Source organism: Giraffa tippelskirchi, chromosome X, assembly GCF_054371585.1.
Source record: "Giraffa tippelskirchi isolate mGirTip1 chromosome X, T2T-mGirTip1v1.2.pri, whole genome shotgun sequence".
NCBI classification, from domain to species: Eukaryota; Metazoa; Chordata; class Mammalia; order Artiodactyla; family Giraffidae; genus Giraffa; species Giraffa tippelskirchi.
The window spans coordinates 146,958,902-146,974,250 of record NC_137289.1 but is presented as its reverse complement, the minus strand read 5'-3'; the positions used below and the strand labels follow the sequence as shown (position 1 = coordinate 146,974,250).

At 44.8% G+C, this 15,349-nt stretch overlaps 1 protein-coding gene across 5 annotated transcripts in view; it reads left to right on the top strand.

Moving 5' to 3' along the window:
* Window positions 1-15,349, top strand: part of WWC3 (WWC family member 3) — a 108,096-nt gene that overhangs the window by 54,745 nt on the left and 38,002 nt on the right. For all 5 annotated transcript variants that reach the window (XM_081566145.1, XM_081566144.1, XM_081566143.1 and 2 more), the window contains 4 exons: window positions 33-109; window positions 1,204-1,283; window positions 10,066-10,195; window positions 13,024-13,170. In XM_081566145.1, coding sequence (XP_081422271.1) covers window positions 33-109; window positions 1,204-1,283; window positions 10,066-10,195; window positions 13,024-13,170 — 434 coding nt within the window. The remainder of the gene's footprint in view (window positions 1-32; window positions 110-1,203; window positions 1,284-10,065; window positions 10,196-13,023; window positions 13,171-15,349) is intronic.

Here is a 15,349-nt window from a genome sequence, read left to right as displayed (position 1 = left end):
ATTATAAAATAAAATGTTTTCCTTCTGTTTAGCCTTCTCTGGATATTCAACAAATACAAAGTATGACCCATACCAAATTAAGGCAGAGATAGCAAGTCGTCGGGATAGGGTGAGTAAAATGAATATTTTCATAACTAGAAACCCTGTGTATATTTGTATGTAACATCACTTATTATGGTTCATTATATGATGGTCAGTGTGTCTCACACTCATATTTTAGTAAGATTTTCAATTTCATGAATTAGTATTACATTTGGTTATACTTTCTACTATTTTTTTCCAATAGGAGGAGAAAAGCTTCATTTTAAAGCCTCAGCCCATCTAACAAAAAAATTGCCTGTACCCCTCCGTGTTTCATGGGGCTAGATTCACCCCCAATTTGGAAAGATTTGGCAATGTCAGGGCCCAACCTCAGAGGACTGGATAACTCTCAGCAGGTTTAGCATCTGTCTGCTGTTCTTTCCTGGTGGCTGTATTCCCAGGGAAATTGTGCCTGCCATAGCGTTTGACCAGAAGGTTCCGAGGCACCTTCCCAGCGGTGCCCAGTTCTTTGGCTGCCACAATGTCCCATCCCTCCAGTCTTTGTCATGCGTGTCTGGAAGGAGGGATGGGAGACATCTTGGAGCCCAAGCCTCCGGTCCTGGTGTCTCAGTCCCTAACCCAGAGCATCTCTTTGAGTGCCATGGCTCTCATATTCTAGCACACCCTTGAAAACACTGGGGGCATCAGTTCAAAATGAAAACTCCAGGCCACCCCCCAGTTTTAGCACAGGCCCAGAGTGAGTCCTAGCACCTGCTTTAAATAAGTGCTCTCCGCCACCGAGTTCCAGGTACCCAAAGCCATGCTTTGAGCGACAGCATCTCCTAGGTGGGACTTTAAACAGAAGGGAGGATAAAAAAAAAAAAAAAGCATGACAGAGTTTGCTCGTTGCATTATGTCAATTAATACCTTGAAAAGAAAATCATTGACGATTCCAGGGTTCCCTGTGGGTAGAAAGCTGTCGGGAATCTGGGCCTTGTGTGTCTCAGCCAGCTGGCTCCTCTGCCAGGGCTGTGTGTTAGGCCTGTCGATGGAAGGTCCTGGCAAGAGGGTGACCCAGGGAATTGCAAGCTAATCAGAAACTGAGAGGACAGTGCTAACAACTGTAGAAAAACCATTTTTCACAGCATGCTTTTGGAAAACAAATATGTCATTTGTCTCTAGCTTTCCAGATTAAAACGAGAGCTGACCCAGATGAAGCAAGAACTGCAGTACAAAGAGAAGGGAGTGGAGACCCTGCAAGAGTGAGTGGCCTATGGTGATGGGGGGAGCGTTTCCCTGTGGTTTCCTGTTGTGCTGACCTCTTCCATGCCGGGACTTGTGTCTTAAAGCTTCACGGGTGTTCGCTTTTCTGCTTCGATTTATGCTCATTCTGTACCAGTCGTAAACATCAGGTCTCTTTTCCTTGAAGATACCTTGTTCTTGTTTCCTTGGGAAGCAAGATCTTTATTGTACTATTTGTGCACACTTTTGATAGCTAGCTGTCTAAAACACACAAGGCTATTTCCATTTGAATTCCTCTTTTGCTAGTTTTAGTCTCTTCGGTGTTTTCGTTTTAAAATTTAAATTAATTAAAACTAAATAAGGTTAAACTGTTAGTCCCCAGTCTCAGTAGCCACATCTGAAATGCTCAGTAGTCATGTGTGTCTAGTGCAAATCTTCTCCACCTTAGTGCTCATGACTTTTTGGGTCAGATAGCTGTTTGTGGTGGGAGTTGTCCTGTGCACTGTAGGATGTTTACCAGCATCCCTGGCTTTGACCTCCTGTGTGCCGGTAGCACCCTCTCACCCAGTTGTGACAGCCAAAAATGTCTCCAGATATTGCCAAGTATTTCCTGGAGGGCACGTGTGTCCCACATGGAGGACCACTAAGCTAGTGGCCCCTGCATTGGGCAGCACAGATAATAGGCTATTTACATTCTCACAGATGGGTGATCCCCTGGAGAAGGAAATGGCAACCCACTCCAGTATTCTTGCCTGGAGAATGCCATGGGTAGTGAGCCTGGTGGGCTACAGTCCATGGGGTCACAAAGAGTCAGACACGACAGAGCAACTTATCATATATCTACACAGAACGTTCTGTCAGGCAGCCTGATCTATAGGTCATCCTCCTGTTGACATCTTTGCAATTAGAACTCTATCCCTACTGAGAGTTCGGAGATGAAGTTCTTATTATTTGCGAATTCTATTAAGTGAGCAAATTCAGTGAACACTACTTACTAGAAAGGGTTTTGCATGCCTGTTGGCCCTAAGTCTGTTTCCTTTTGATTCAGATCCTGGTTTCACTTGCTGGACTTGGGCATGTGCTTCACACCTTCTACGCTGACTCTTCTCATGTGGTTGTCTGAGTTCGACTGCTCTGACAAAATACTTTAGACTGAGTGACTTAAAGAGCAGACATTGACTTCTCATGGTTCCACAGGCCAGAAGCCCAAGGTCAAGGCACTGGCAAATCCATTATGAGCCTTTTGACTGTGTCTTGACATGGTGCTGTTGTGTGGTGGGGGGCTCTGGTCTCTGGTGTCTCTTCTCTTTCTTTAAGGACAGTGGTCCCTTCATGGGGCCCCACCCTCATGACTTCATCTAAATCTAAAAACCCCCTAAAGTACCCATTTCCAATCAGCATTCCATTGGAGATTAGGATTCACCCTAAGAATTTGGGGGGATGTGAACATTCAGTCCATAGCAGTGACCATTGGGCTAAATTGCCCGAGGACAGCAACAATGCCTGCTGCACAGTCAGCTTTCAGCAAATGACGGGAATCCATGTGGCTCCAATTCTTGGTAAACAAGGGCAGCGTGCCACTCTCTTGGCATCCTGTGTGTAGACACAGTGACCGCGTGTCAGATGTATCATTCTTTATAAGGAGAGAACACGGAATGTGTTTGCCAAAGGTAATGACTGCAGCCTCACATAAAGGGTAATGACTGGGCACATCAAACCCTCTTGTTTAGCATGAGGTAGAGATTCACTTTCTTACTCACCCAGGATTGCTTTGGCTGATGACTTGTTTGTCCGCTTCTTTATTGAGGATGTATTATAGACACCAGGGGAGACACCATACAAAGGTGAGCTGGGTCCTGCTTGGAGGGCTTGGCTCTTCTGGCCCTGAGACACTGCCATGCCCCCTGCAGGTCCCCCATGGGGCAGGATTTGGCCACGTGCTTAGCATGAGCTGCAGGGTTTTAACCTTACAGTCAGCTTTTTGCTTTCTCTGCCACTACCTGCAGCAGTGTGTGTGTGCGCGCGCGCACGCGTGCACGCATGTGCATGTGTGTGAGAAAACCCCTTCCCTTTGGCATTGCTAGGAAGTAACTTCATCTCTTGTAGACAGTCATTCTTTAAAAAAAATATTTACTAATTTTGATTGTGCTGTCTCTTTGTTGCTGCGAGGGCTACTCTCTAGTTGCGGTGTGTGGGCTTCTCACTGTGGTGGCTTCTCTTGTTGTGGAGCATGGGCTCTCAGCACGTGAGCTTCAGAAGTTGTAGCCCCCGGACTCTGGAGCACAGGCTCAGTAGTTGTGGCACACGGACTCCACTGTTCCCATGGCCCGTGGGATATTCCTGGACCAGGGATCGAACCCGTGTCTCCTGCGTTGGCAGGCACATTCTTTACTTACCTGTGAGCCACCAGAATCATTTTAAGACTGGAAAAAGGTGGCCTCAGTTTCTCCAGGTTTATGGGACAGGAAGCAGAAGCCGGTACAGGAAGTTGTCAGTTTACACCTGCAGCCAGAGCGGATTATGAGCCTGCAGAGAAAATACCAGTGCTGTTTGATCCTCTTTCCGCTTTCCTTTGCAAGCCCCCTTGTATGGGGTCAGCAATGGTAAACATGCCCCCTGCCAAGGAGATGGTCCTCATTCCATGGCAGAGCCTATGGGAATGCCCGCCTTCCCCCTGAAGGAAAGCTCTGGGCCTGGCCTTGGTCTTGGGGTGTCCCAGCCCAGCTTTCCAGATGAAACTGCCTCTCGTAGCAGCTTCTGGTTGGCTGCTGTGTTGTCATTGCACACGATCACTCTATGCTATGACACGATGTCTCAGGAAGGAGAGAAAACAGGAGTGCTCGTGCCATGCTTCTTTGTTAATACAGTGCTGTGCCGGTGAAAAGTGGCCTCATACCTTGCTCTGAGTTACACAGGCCATGTATAAGATGAAAACGGCCTCTTTCTTTTTCTGGTATTGAAGACTGGCTCTTGTGTTTGGATCACATCATGCAGATTGGTATGCTTTACTGAGAAATTGGGAAAACCTCGATAATGTGATTACCCCACCCCTACTGCAAAATCCTGATTCTGAACACAGATAATATGTGCACTGTTGTATGTCAATGGGCTTCTCAGATATTACTACCAACCTTGACTTAAGGCAGAAACCCTAGATTTCCCTCCAGAAAAGTTTCTGCTGTTCTTGCTTCCCAGAATATCCCGTGTATTTTTTTCCAGGGCACCTCACTGAGAGTTTGGCGACTCACAACATTTTAAACTCAACTTGTTTATCTTGGTGAACTTTCCTGGCTAGCAAGGAAATCCATCATTACGCTTGGGTCCAAGTGAGGAAAAAAGAGCCTTTTGTATTTTTTTTTTTAAGTCTATGTGCGTTGTTAATTTTTGTAGATGGGAACTGGCCGTGAACACAATCTCTGGGTTAATGATAGAATGTGTGTGTTTGTGTGTGTGTGTGTACTATATATAAACTTTTAATGATGGAAAATGTCAAACGTACACAAAAGTCAAGAGAATAGTACGGGAACCTTCCCGTACCTGTCTCCCCACTTCTACAGCTAACTACACAATGGCCAGTCTTGTTTTGTCACACAGCTACACAGCCTCATTGCCTAAGCTTTTACCACATTATTGAAGCAAATCCCAGAATCGTATTTAGTCCATAAATGTCTCCTAAAGTTACGGACTCCTTTTGAAAACGTAACTAATACTTGTGCAACTTAGTAGTAATCTCTTCACGTTGTCCATTCTCCAGCAAGCTTTTCCCCACCTCCCTGGTTCAGACTAGGTCCACACGGCACGTGTGGTTAACATGTCTCTTCATCTCTACCCCCCTCTCCCTTTTTATTTTTTCCTTCATTTCTTCCTTTTGACAACTTACTTGTTAAAGAAGCTACTCTCTTTGTCCCAAAGAATTGCCCCGATCCTGGATTTTCCTACAGGAATGTGCATGGCATCATTTCACACGATCCTCTGTCCCCTGCTCTTTATTTATATAAACTGGTGTCATTAATCCCATGGGCTTGATCTGACTCAAGTTCCATTGCATTTTCTCTTCTTTTGGGGGTTAAGTATGGTTTGTAGCTGGTGGTGTTACTTTGATCAGGAGGTACACACTCTCTGGTTGCCTCGTGTGTGTCTGTGTGTGTGGTGTAAAGATTATAAGTGGGATCTGACATTGGCAGCCTGATACATCCATTTGTGTGTGTGTGTGTGTGTGTGTGTGTGTGTGTGTGTGTGTGTGTGTACTCAGTCGCTCAGTCATGTCCAACTCGTTTGTGACCCCATGAACTGAGCCCTAATTCTAGGGCACAGACTCAGTAGTTGTGGCATGTGGGATCTTCACAGACCAAGAATCGAACCTGTGTCCCTTGCGTTAGCAGGTAGATTCTTTACCACTGAGCCACCAGAGAAGCCCCCAGAGCCTTTTTATTAATTGCTCTCCAGCATTTCTTCTCTGCTCCTTACTGTACTATATTATGTTTGAAGAAATCTTATTTCTACCACTGCTGTTCAAATCATGGAAGTGGGTGCTCACTAAACATGCCAGTAACCCTTTCCTGGAGGTGTGTGCTTATCAGCCCCTGGGTCTGTGCTTCGAGCTTTTTAATTGCTTGATGACTGTCTTCCATCTTGGGATGCCATGATGGAGTTAAGCCCATGTGTCTCCTTCAGTGACTCAGAGCAACTGCCCTCTGAGGAACGTTCAGTATCACGGGGAGGCAGTGTTAGATCTTGGAATTAGCATTTTCTCTCTGAGGGGATTTACAGGTTTCAGGAGAGCATGGGCTTGTCCGCAGTCCACACAGGCTTAGAGCAGGATATCCTGTTACCATAGCTCAGAGGCTCCTCACATAACAGTAAAACCTACAGAAGTGGGGGCGGAAACAAAAAGAGTGTTGTTCCCAGTCGTGGGACAGATCTGGTGTTCCACATGGGACCAACGGCTGATAGAAGCTGCCAGAAGCTCTTCGGGATTCTGGTTCGTTCAAGGCCACCTGCCAGCACCAGTGATGTAAAAGGTAGAGTCGTAACAAGACTTCTCCTTCTTGGGGGTTGTAACATGTGCTATTAACGTGGACAACCTTTCGAGACCTGGCGGTCCTTTCCTCCAAGATGTGGGTCGAAGAATTCGTTCAGTTTGATTTTTGCCAACGCAGTTCTCTTGACATCTTAAGTTGAACAAGAAAATACGGACACTTGAGGGCAGGGGGAGGTTGATGAGAAACACCTCAAAAATGCCTTCTCGGCTGTGTGCCATCAGCGTTTGATGCCGCACCTTCTTTTCTCTGGCTTCCCTGGTGGCTCAGACAGTAAAGAATCTGCCTGCAAAGCGGGAGACCTGGGTTCGATCCCTGGGTCGGGAAAATCCCCTGGAGGAGGGCATGGCAATCCACTCCAGTATTCTTGCCTGGAGAATCCCCATGGACAGAGGAGTCTGGCAGGCTACGGTCCATGGTGTCACAAAGAGTTAGATGTGACCGAGTGACTAACACTTTTAATGTGCTTCTTTTCTAACAGTTTCTTTCAAAGGCAGGCTGTAAAGACTGCCAGTCAATGTATGGCAAAACAAATAAAATATTGTAAAGTTAAAAAAAAAAAAGAATTGCAAGCTATTCAAATAAAGATTAAGTGCACATTAAAAAAAAAAAAAGAGTGCCAGTCTGCTTTGGTCTGCCATCTGACTGTGTGGGCAGTCCTTAGATATGACATGGTGTCACTTTGGAGGCCTTGAGCTTGAGTGTATTGCTAGCCTGGTGACAGAAGAGGCTGAGTGTGTTGGGAAGGGCCTCAGTGTGGACCTCGCTATGTGACCTTGAGCAAGTCATTCAACCTTCCTGGTTGAATGTTGAGTGAAAAAGTAAAGGCTATGTTTTAGAGGGAATTTGAAAACTCCAAATAAACGAATTTTGCAGATGTGATATAAAAGAGAGTTCCTGTCCTTTGAGGTTTTTGTTAGATGAAAATTGATCACAGTTGACAGATATGGAAGAGGTTAGAGTTCTGTGGAGCCTGCTTCTTCCCCTTACCAAAGCATACAGACCCTACCCTGGCCACCCTGAGCAGGAGTGCACCAGCGGGTAGCAAGGGCCATTAGCTGCACCAAGTTTTTCCACAGAACAGCTAAAATGGAAAAACTCCAATTTGGACTTGAGAGCTGGGAGATGTAGGTTTGAGTTGTGGGTCTGCCAGATCTTAGCTTGTCCTCTTGGGCCACTTAGTCTCTCTGAGCCTCAATTTTTGCATCACAAAGTCTGGGAAGATTATGCTTATCTCATAAACCTGTTCAGGGGATTAAATGAGGTGAGACATAAAGCATGCAGCAAGACAGTCACCTAGTAGGTGTTTGATACTTGAACTATTGTAATGTGCTATTTATATACTTATCTAATTTAATCAAACACATACTTATATAATTCAATCAAATAGAAACTTGTATAATTTAATCAGGGACTTCCCAGGTAGTAAAGAAGTGGTAAAGAATTCTCCTGCCAGTGAAGGAGATGTAAGAGACATGGGTTCGATCCCTGGGTCGGGAAGATCACCTGGAGGAGGACACGGCAACCCACTCCAGTATTCTTGCCTGGAGAATGCTTTGGAAAGGGGAGCCTGGCAGGTGACAGTCCATAGAGTCGCACAGAGTCAGAGACAGCTGAAGCGACTCAGCATGCATGCATGCATAATTTAATCACATGCATATAATTTAATCAGATCAAATATAAAATGTCTCTATAAGGTTATACTTACATAATAGTATCATTTCACGTAATTGCATGTTCTATAATAATTCGTAACTTTTCAAACAGTTATATTTCAGAGATTCCTAGAACTTTGAGATCATCTTTTCTAAGAGCTTTCACACTTTTTTGTTAAAACGTGTGTAATCTTTTCCCCCATCCTTCCCCTGCAATGACGTCGTCTATGGAAGCAGACTGTCTGAGATGGAATGAAGGGAAAGGCTTGCCGAAGCAGCGGTGAGGGGCCCCAACTCGTGGGTGGGCTCTCCCGTCAGCGACCCCAGCTCACCAGGCTGGGACAGCCTTGGGACAGAGTGAAAACAGCTGCTCTTGGTCAGTCTTCATTCCTTTTTGAGGTCTCAAAGCTCCTTGGGTGGAGCTAAGGTCAGGGCTGAGGCCTGCCGCCTTGAAGTTGAACTTTTGTTCTTGGAGGAGGGGGGGCGGGGGGGCTCTGTGGCATCTGCTGGTGAGATGTATTACAGAGTTTGCTGTTCTCTCTCCCTGGTGGGAACTGGGGCCTGTTTTCCTCCAAGCCACCAGCTGATGGTGCCTTGACAGGCGGCTGGCTCTGTCCCTGGCTTTACTGATGGCTCCACTTAGGCTCTGTTGCTGCTGAAAGCCGTAAAGAAATCACAACACCCAAGTGTGAAGCCGGAGCTGACGAGGTTAGCGTCTCACATTGTGGCCTTAACAGCGGCTGTGTGTCTGTACTCTGTGACCATTCGATGAACATTGACTTCTAAGCAGTTGAGAACATTTTGTGTGTTGCAGTCGAGTTTCATTTCTCTACAGGGGTGTCGGTGTCAGGTAACGATCCCTTTGCTGTATGTAGTTTTCTTTCTAGAGGAGTCAGTAGACCTGTAGTTGCAAAGGCATTGGGCATTAACTGTTAAGGAGCAATCGCACTTTTCTGGCCTTGGGTTTTCTGTGTTGAAATGATGTCACCCTTTTCTACAGAATTCATCAGCCTATGTCTGTTGTGATTTGTGACAATAAATGAGATATATTGGAGAGCCTTTTATCAGAAGATGGATATCAGGAGACATTATTACGTACATGAGTCTAACTTCTCTCTGCAAGAAAAGTTGAGCCAGTTCCTTGGCAGATGTAGTGATGGGAGATGGATGGCCTTTGTGTCTGCCTTGCATCAGAGACTCTTGATTCTCCATAGAACAGCTAAAATGGAAAAACACGTTGCCAGGTCACATTGGGATGCAGGGATAGAATGAAGGAAGGATGAATGGATGTTTGGATGGAACGGGAGTACTAGAGCTGCTAAGCTGCTAAGTTACTTCAGTCGTGTCTGACTCTGTGCGACCCCATAGACGGCAGCCCACCAGGCTCCGCCATCCCTGGGATTCTCTAGGCAAGAATACTGGAGTGGGTTGCCATTTCCTTCTCCAGTGCCTGAAAGGGAAAAGTGAAAGTGAAGTCGCTCAGTCGTGTCCGACTCTCAGAGACCCCATGGACTGTAGCCTACCAGGCTCCTCTGTCCATGGGATTTTCCAGGCAAGAGTACTGGAGTAGGGTGCCATTGCCTTCTCCGGGAGTACTAGAGAGGGAGTGATAAATTAGAACCAGGATAAAGGAACGAAAGATAGAGGAGCCATAAGGCTTCCCAAGTTTTGTGCAGGGCATCACTATTGAAACTTCACTACTCTTTGCTGTTTCCCATATATTCGTGTACACAGATTTCATTGGTATGTTTACTTAATAGACATTTTGGACTACTAACTGAGATGCTGGGGATAAATGAATACGACATGATCCTGCTCTCAGAGAGGGAAGTTTAAAATCTCTGGAAATGATTAGGAATCTTGCCTGGCACGTCCCTGCCTACAGAAGATGCTCTTGGAGCAGAGGGAGACATCCACCACCAGTCTTATCTCCTTGTATTCACCACGAACAAGGAAGGGCTTATGGGATCTTTTTTTTCCCTTTGCCAAAACATTGCTTTTTAGCTGTTCACCACCCTTCTATGAAACTTTTAACTTCTGGATTATTACTGTTTAATGGGATGTTACACTCTTGCATAGAATGACTCTTTTATTTCTTTTTGAACCAGGATTGATCGCAAGATGTCTAGTGCTCACACCAACTACAAACTGGATGAGGCACAGGCTATAATGAGCGAGCTCAGGACCATCAAGAAAGCCATTTATACAGGCGAGAAGGAAAGGCGGGACCTGATGCAAGTAAGAGGCCGGGGAGCTCGTCAGAGCCCGCATCTGTCTCTCTGCCCTCCTGCGTGTCGTTCCTTTATTTATTTATTTCCTTTTTTTAAACATGTTCATAATGCCAGGGTTATCTAACTTTCCTTTATTTAAACATTTAAAAAATATATATGTATTTATATTTTATCATTACTGTATAATCATGCAAATTTTAAACACATACATGTTTGTACAATGTATATGTGTATTTTATATTTTCTATATATATGTGTGTACATATATATATAAAAATATTTTAAAATGTGCATGTTAGTTTCCTAGGGTTGCCATGACAAAGAACCACACACCAGGTGGCTTAGAACAACAGGAGTTTATTCTCTCCGAGTCTGGAGGACGAGAGTCTGATGTCAAGGTGCGGCCACGGTCTGTCTGAAGGCTCTGGGGGAGGTCCTTCCTTGCCTCTTCCAGCCTCTGGGGGCTGCTGGCAGTCCTTGGTGCTCCTCAGCTTATAGATGCGTCACTCTAGTCTCTGCCTTTGTGATCACATCTCTGTGTATAAATTTTTTCTTCTTATAAGGACACCAATCATTGGATCAGAACCTGTTCTCATCTTAATTCGATTTAATCTGCAGACTTTTCCTTCCAAATAAGCACGTATTCCCAGGTTCTGGGGGTTAAGACTGAAGCATCGTTTTGGAGGACACAATTCAGGCTACAGTAAGGGGTGACACATTTATATCGTTTAATAACCAAAGTAATTTTAAAAGTGTATCATAAGAGTCTTGCTGTCACCCCATTTGTTTACCTCCTATAGCTACTGTTATGACCTTCTTGTGTGTCCTGCTAGTGTTTATACAGACATGTGATGGTGTGGACACCATCCAGGTGTCCTCGCAGAAAGCTGGGCCTGTAGCTCTGTACGACTGCATAGTATTTCACCATGAGGATAGACTTTATACTGGTTTATTTTTTTGCCACTTGAACTCCTGTAGCTTCTGTTATTTTTAGAAAAAACTGAGTTTTTGCCAAGGGACACATGCCGGGCTCTTGCTCCATGCCGGAATGCATTTGATGCTCTCCATCGTGGCTTTTCTTTCCAGCTCAGTTCACTGAGTTGGCACCTGGCACTGGTAGGCGTTTGTCTCAATTCTGCAGCATGTAAAACACACAAGGACATGGGAGCAAAGCTCACCTTCTTAGGCCAAGTGCAACAGGTGTGCACATGACCGCCTTGCGTGGCTGTGCTTCCTAATGTCAAGGAGGTGAGGCTGGAGTGTCCCCAGGGTGCTTGTTCAATTGCAAATTACCAGGCCACACCCCAGATCTCCTAGGTTAGACTCTCTGGGAGTGGGATACAGAAATCTGTATTTTCAGATGTCCTGTGTTTCCAGGTCATGAGAGGTAAATGACACCCAGTTGCCTCGAGTGGGTTCCCCACCATGGAGGCTGGAGTAGAATTCCTAGAAGAAGCCTCAGACCCCAGCATCTTCTCTGAGACACTCCAGGGAGACACACAAGCAGTGTCTTCATCTAGTAAAATCAAATAAGTTGTTTCGTCTTTCTTACACAAAGAGAACAGTCTTGGCCCATCCCAAGACACCTTTGTCTAGATACAGAGGCACCTGCCTGGGGTGTACTGCACCTGGGCGTCTTGTGTCTGCAGTCTTTTAAAAATCTTAAAAAATCTGGTTTCTCTTGAACTTTCACCTGAAGGGGTTCCAGGTACCAGAATTTATACTTAACTCTAATCTTTGGCCTACTGATATCCATATAAGATGACTTTGACCCTGTAGAATTATGACTGAAAAAAATTTGCTTATAAGAATATGTGAGCATAGTCTGGGAGTTGTTTTCACCTTCTGTGTGGTTTTGAAGATCTCCAGGTAGCATTCCTCTCTGATGAAATTATTTATTGAAGGAACATTTCAGATGGGAATGCTATCTTCTCCCCTCCCCTTTGCTCTACTGAGGTACAGTTGACAAATAAAATTTTATAAATTTAAGGTGTACGTGCTGGTTTGATAGACGCATCTATTGTGAAATGATTACCACCATAAAATGAGTTCACACATCTGTCACCTCATTTGGGTACCTTGATTTTTCTGCGCTGAGGACTTCTAAGATCTACTCTTAGCAACTTTCAGACCTTCACTCCAGTATTGCTAGCTATACTCACTGTGCTGTGGACCTAAGATCTGGGAGTTATTCCTCCTGCTTTCCTGGTGGCTCAGACGGTAAAGAATCCACCTGCCAGTGCAGGAGATGTGAGTTCGATCCCTGGGTCGGGAAGATTCTCTGGAGGAGGGCATGGCAACCCACTCCAGTGTTCTCGCCTGGGAAATCCATGAACAGAGGAGCCTGGATCACAGAGGAGTCCATGGGATCACAAAGAGATGCAACTGAGCACACACGCACGCACATTCCTCTTAACATATGGGACTTTGGACCCTTTGACCAGCATCTCTTCATTGCCCTGAGCCCTCCAGCCCCTGTCAGCTGCCTTTCTACTCTCTATGTTTTTGGCTTTTTTGGAGGGAAGGCTTATTTTTTCTTTAGGAAACATAAAGGTTTCAAAAAAAACCCAGTAAAAATGGTCCCTCAGTTGTTCTCTGTATTATTCCCATGCTGCCAGGAGGACTCAGTTGCCATCTGACTTAAATCACTACGAGATTCATGAAAGGTGCATGTGCTGATCAACATTTCTTTGGAATCTCATGAGAATGGGGTTGGGGTGGGCCTGCTCTCCAGCAATGAGGCTGCCGACCTGGAACAGGAAGGAAATGGCTGCTTGGAAAAGGAAGAGATGCATCGCCATGGCTGTTCAAGTTTCTTGTTCCCTTCTGTTCTAGAGCCTGGCCAAGCTGACTGATGGCTTCAGGAATAGCTGTTCTCTTACCGACCCTCTGCAGGAGTTCCCTCCCGGTGCAGGCGCACTGGGCGAGTCTTTATCTCACCAGTTTTGCGACGCTGGCTCTCAGACTGACATCATAGGCGAGGTATGCTGACCAGGCAGTGGGGGGCGGGGGGGAGGGCGGAGAACCGAGTGTGCCCAGAGAGACAACAAAACGGCTGCTTTCATATGGCCATCGCCCATTTGTTTAAATTTTCCACTTTCCCTTCAAAAGGGTTTTGGATTTTGTGCCATTAAGTTTGAAGAAAGAATATGATTTTTTTACATCCAGGCATCTTGAAGGTTCAGAGGGGCCTGGGAGGGAATCGAATGGCTTATTACCTCTCTCTTCATAAATTAGATTTTTTTAAAAGGCAGAATCCTTTTGAGAGTTGAGTTCAGCTGTTTTTTGACCAATGTAGGACTCTTTAGAGCATCGATCAGCAAACTTTTTCTGCCAAGGTCCAGATAGTAAGTGTTTTACGCTTTGCCGGCTGTGCAGTCTCTGCCGTAGTCATCTGTGAATGGGTGGGTGGGGCTTGTTCCAGTAAAACTCTATTTACATAAAGAGGTGGTGGGCCACATTCATCCTTTGGGCCGTAGTTCTCTGAGCTCTGGCTTAGACCAGTGATTTCAGCAGCTTTGTGGCTATGTCACCCTTGGGTTATACTTTGATGCTATTTCTTATTCTTCTAAGAGAACATCAGGAAATTGAATTGAAATTAATTTTCTTTGGGACTTGGAAGAATTTCATAATGCCCCTTTTGATAATTAGTGAAGCCTTGAGTTAGCCACCAAAGCCGAATTGGCAGCCATCTTGTGAAGGAGGAGAGTGAATACTTAAAGACACTACTATTGTACTGTCATTGACTGAAGTTTTACATTCATTTGTTACAAATGGAAAACCAATTTGTATGGCTTCTTTTTCTTAGGGCTCACTAAGCAAAGTTGAAATATCAGTGAAACGCAGAATGCCCTCCTAAAAGTAAATAAATAAAAAGAAACAAAAAGAAGGGAAAACCATTGACTAATAAAAAACTGTGGGTTTTAAATAATTAACTGATATTTTCAAATGTCAACAAATAGTGCCTCTTTGAGGGGACTATCATATAGGAAATAATGCCTCTGTGTCCTGGATGTCCTGAACTGCCTATTTGCAGTGTTCCCCTCATTGTTCTCAAAAGTACACTTGGACATTTTTTGACCAGGTTTAAGACAGAGAAGAATCTGCAAGTCAAAACTGTCTGGCATTTTTGCCTAAAGATTTTGGCATGAGAAAAGGAAAGAAGTACGATATGTATTAAATTCCATGAATAACTCATTGCTGCTTAAGATAAGGTTAGAATTAGAAATTTTAGAGGCTCTTACCTTGTTTGACAGAAACGGGTAAGATGGAAGGTTCTGTAATGATTTAGGTAAGACTTTCTAAAAAATGTTGGATGGGGAGTGGCTGGTTATACTACCATAATAACTTTAGCAGTAAATTGTCATTATTTATGAGTTTACTGGGGCTGGCCCTGAGTTGGCAGCTTCATGACTGTTACTTCGATTTAAGTAGTTGTTTCCATCCTCTTTTGTCAGCTGAGGGGGTCCAGGTGCCAGGTTACCTAAGGTTATGTAGCCAGGGAGAGGCAGATCTGGGTTTGAATCAGCAACTGTGATCCCTAAACCCCTGTGCTTTCTACTACATCTTGTTATTGAAAAATATATCAAAAGACTTTAACTGTATTAGTTAGCTGTTGCTGCATAACAAAACACCCCTGAAACCTAGCATTTGAAAATAGCACACATTTATTATCTCACACTTGTACTGTGGATCAGGAAACTGTGCTGCATCTTCTGCTTCAGGGGCTCTCAGGAAGCTGTAATCAAGGTATTAGCTAGGGTTGCATTCTCATCAGAAAGCTTGATTGGGGAGGGTTCACTTCCAGGCTTACATGGTTGTTGGCAGGATTCAGTTCCTTGCAGATTGTTGGACTGAGAGCTTCTATTCCTTACTCTATGAACCTCTCCAGAACGGCAGCTTGCTTCGTCACAGCGTGCATGTACTACACAAGTTGGGGTGAATTTTTTTGCTTTTGTATCAACTTTGAGGAATTCTCTATTTCTTTTCAAACTTAATTTGCTGTTGGGAATTACCAAATAGACAAGTGTACTTCCACTATTTAAAAAAAAAATCCGCCAGTGTTGGAACAACCAAAGTGTTACCAGTCCCATTCCCAACCCCCCATGACCAGAGGTGGCAGCTGTTATTGGTGTGTTTCCTTCCAGACCTTTGAAAAATG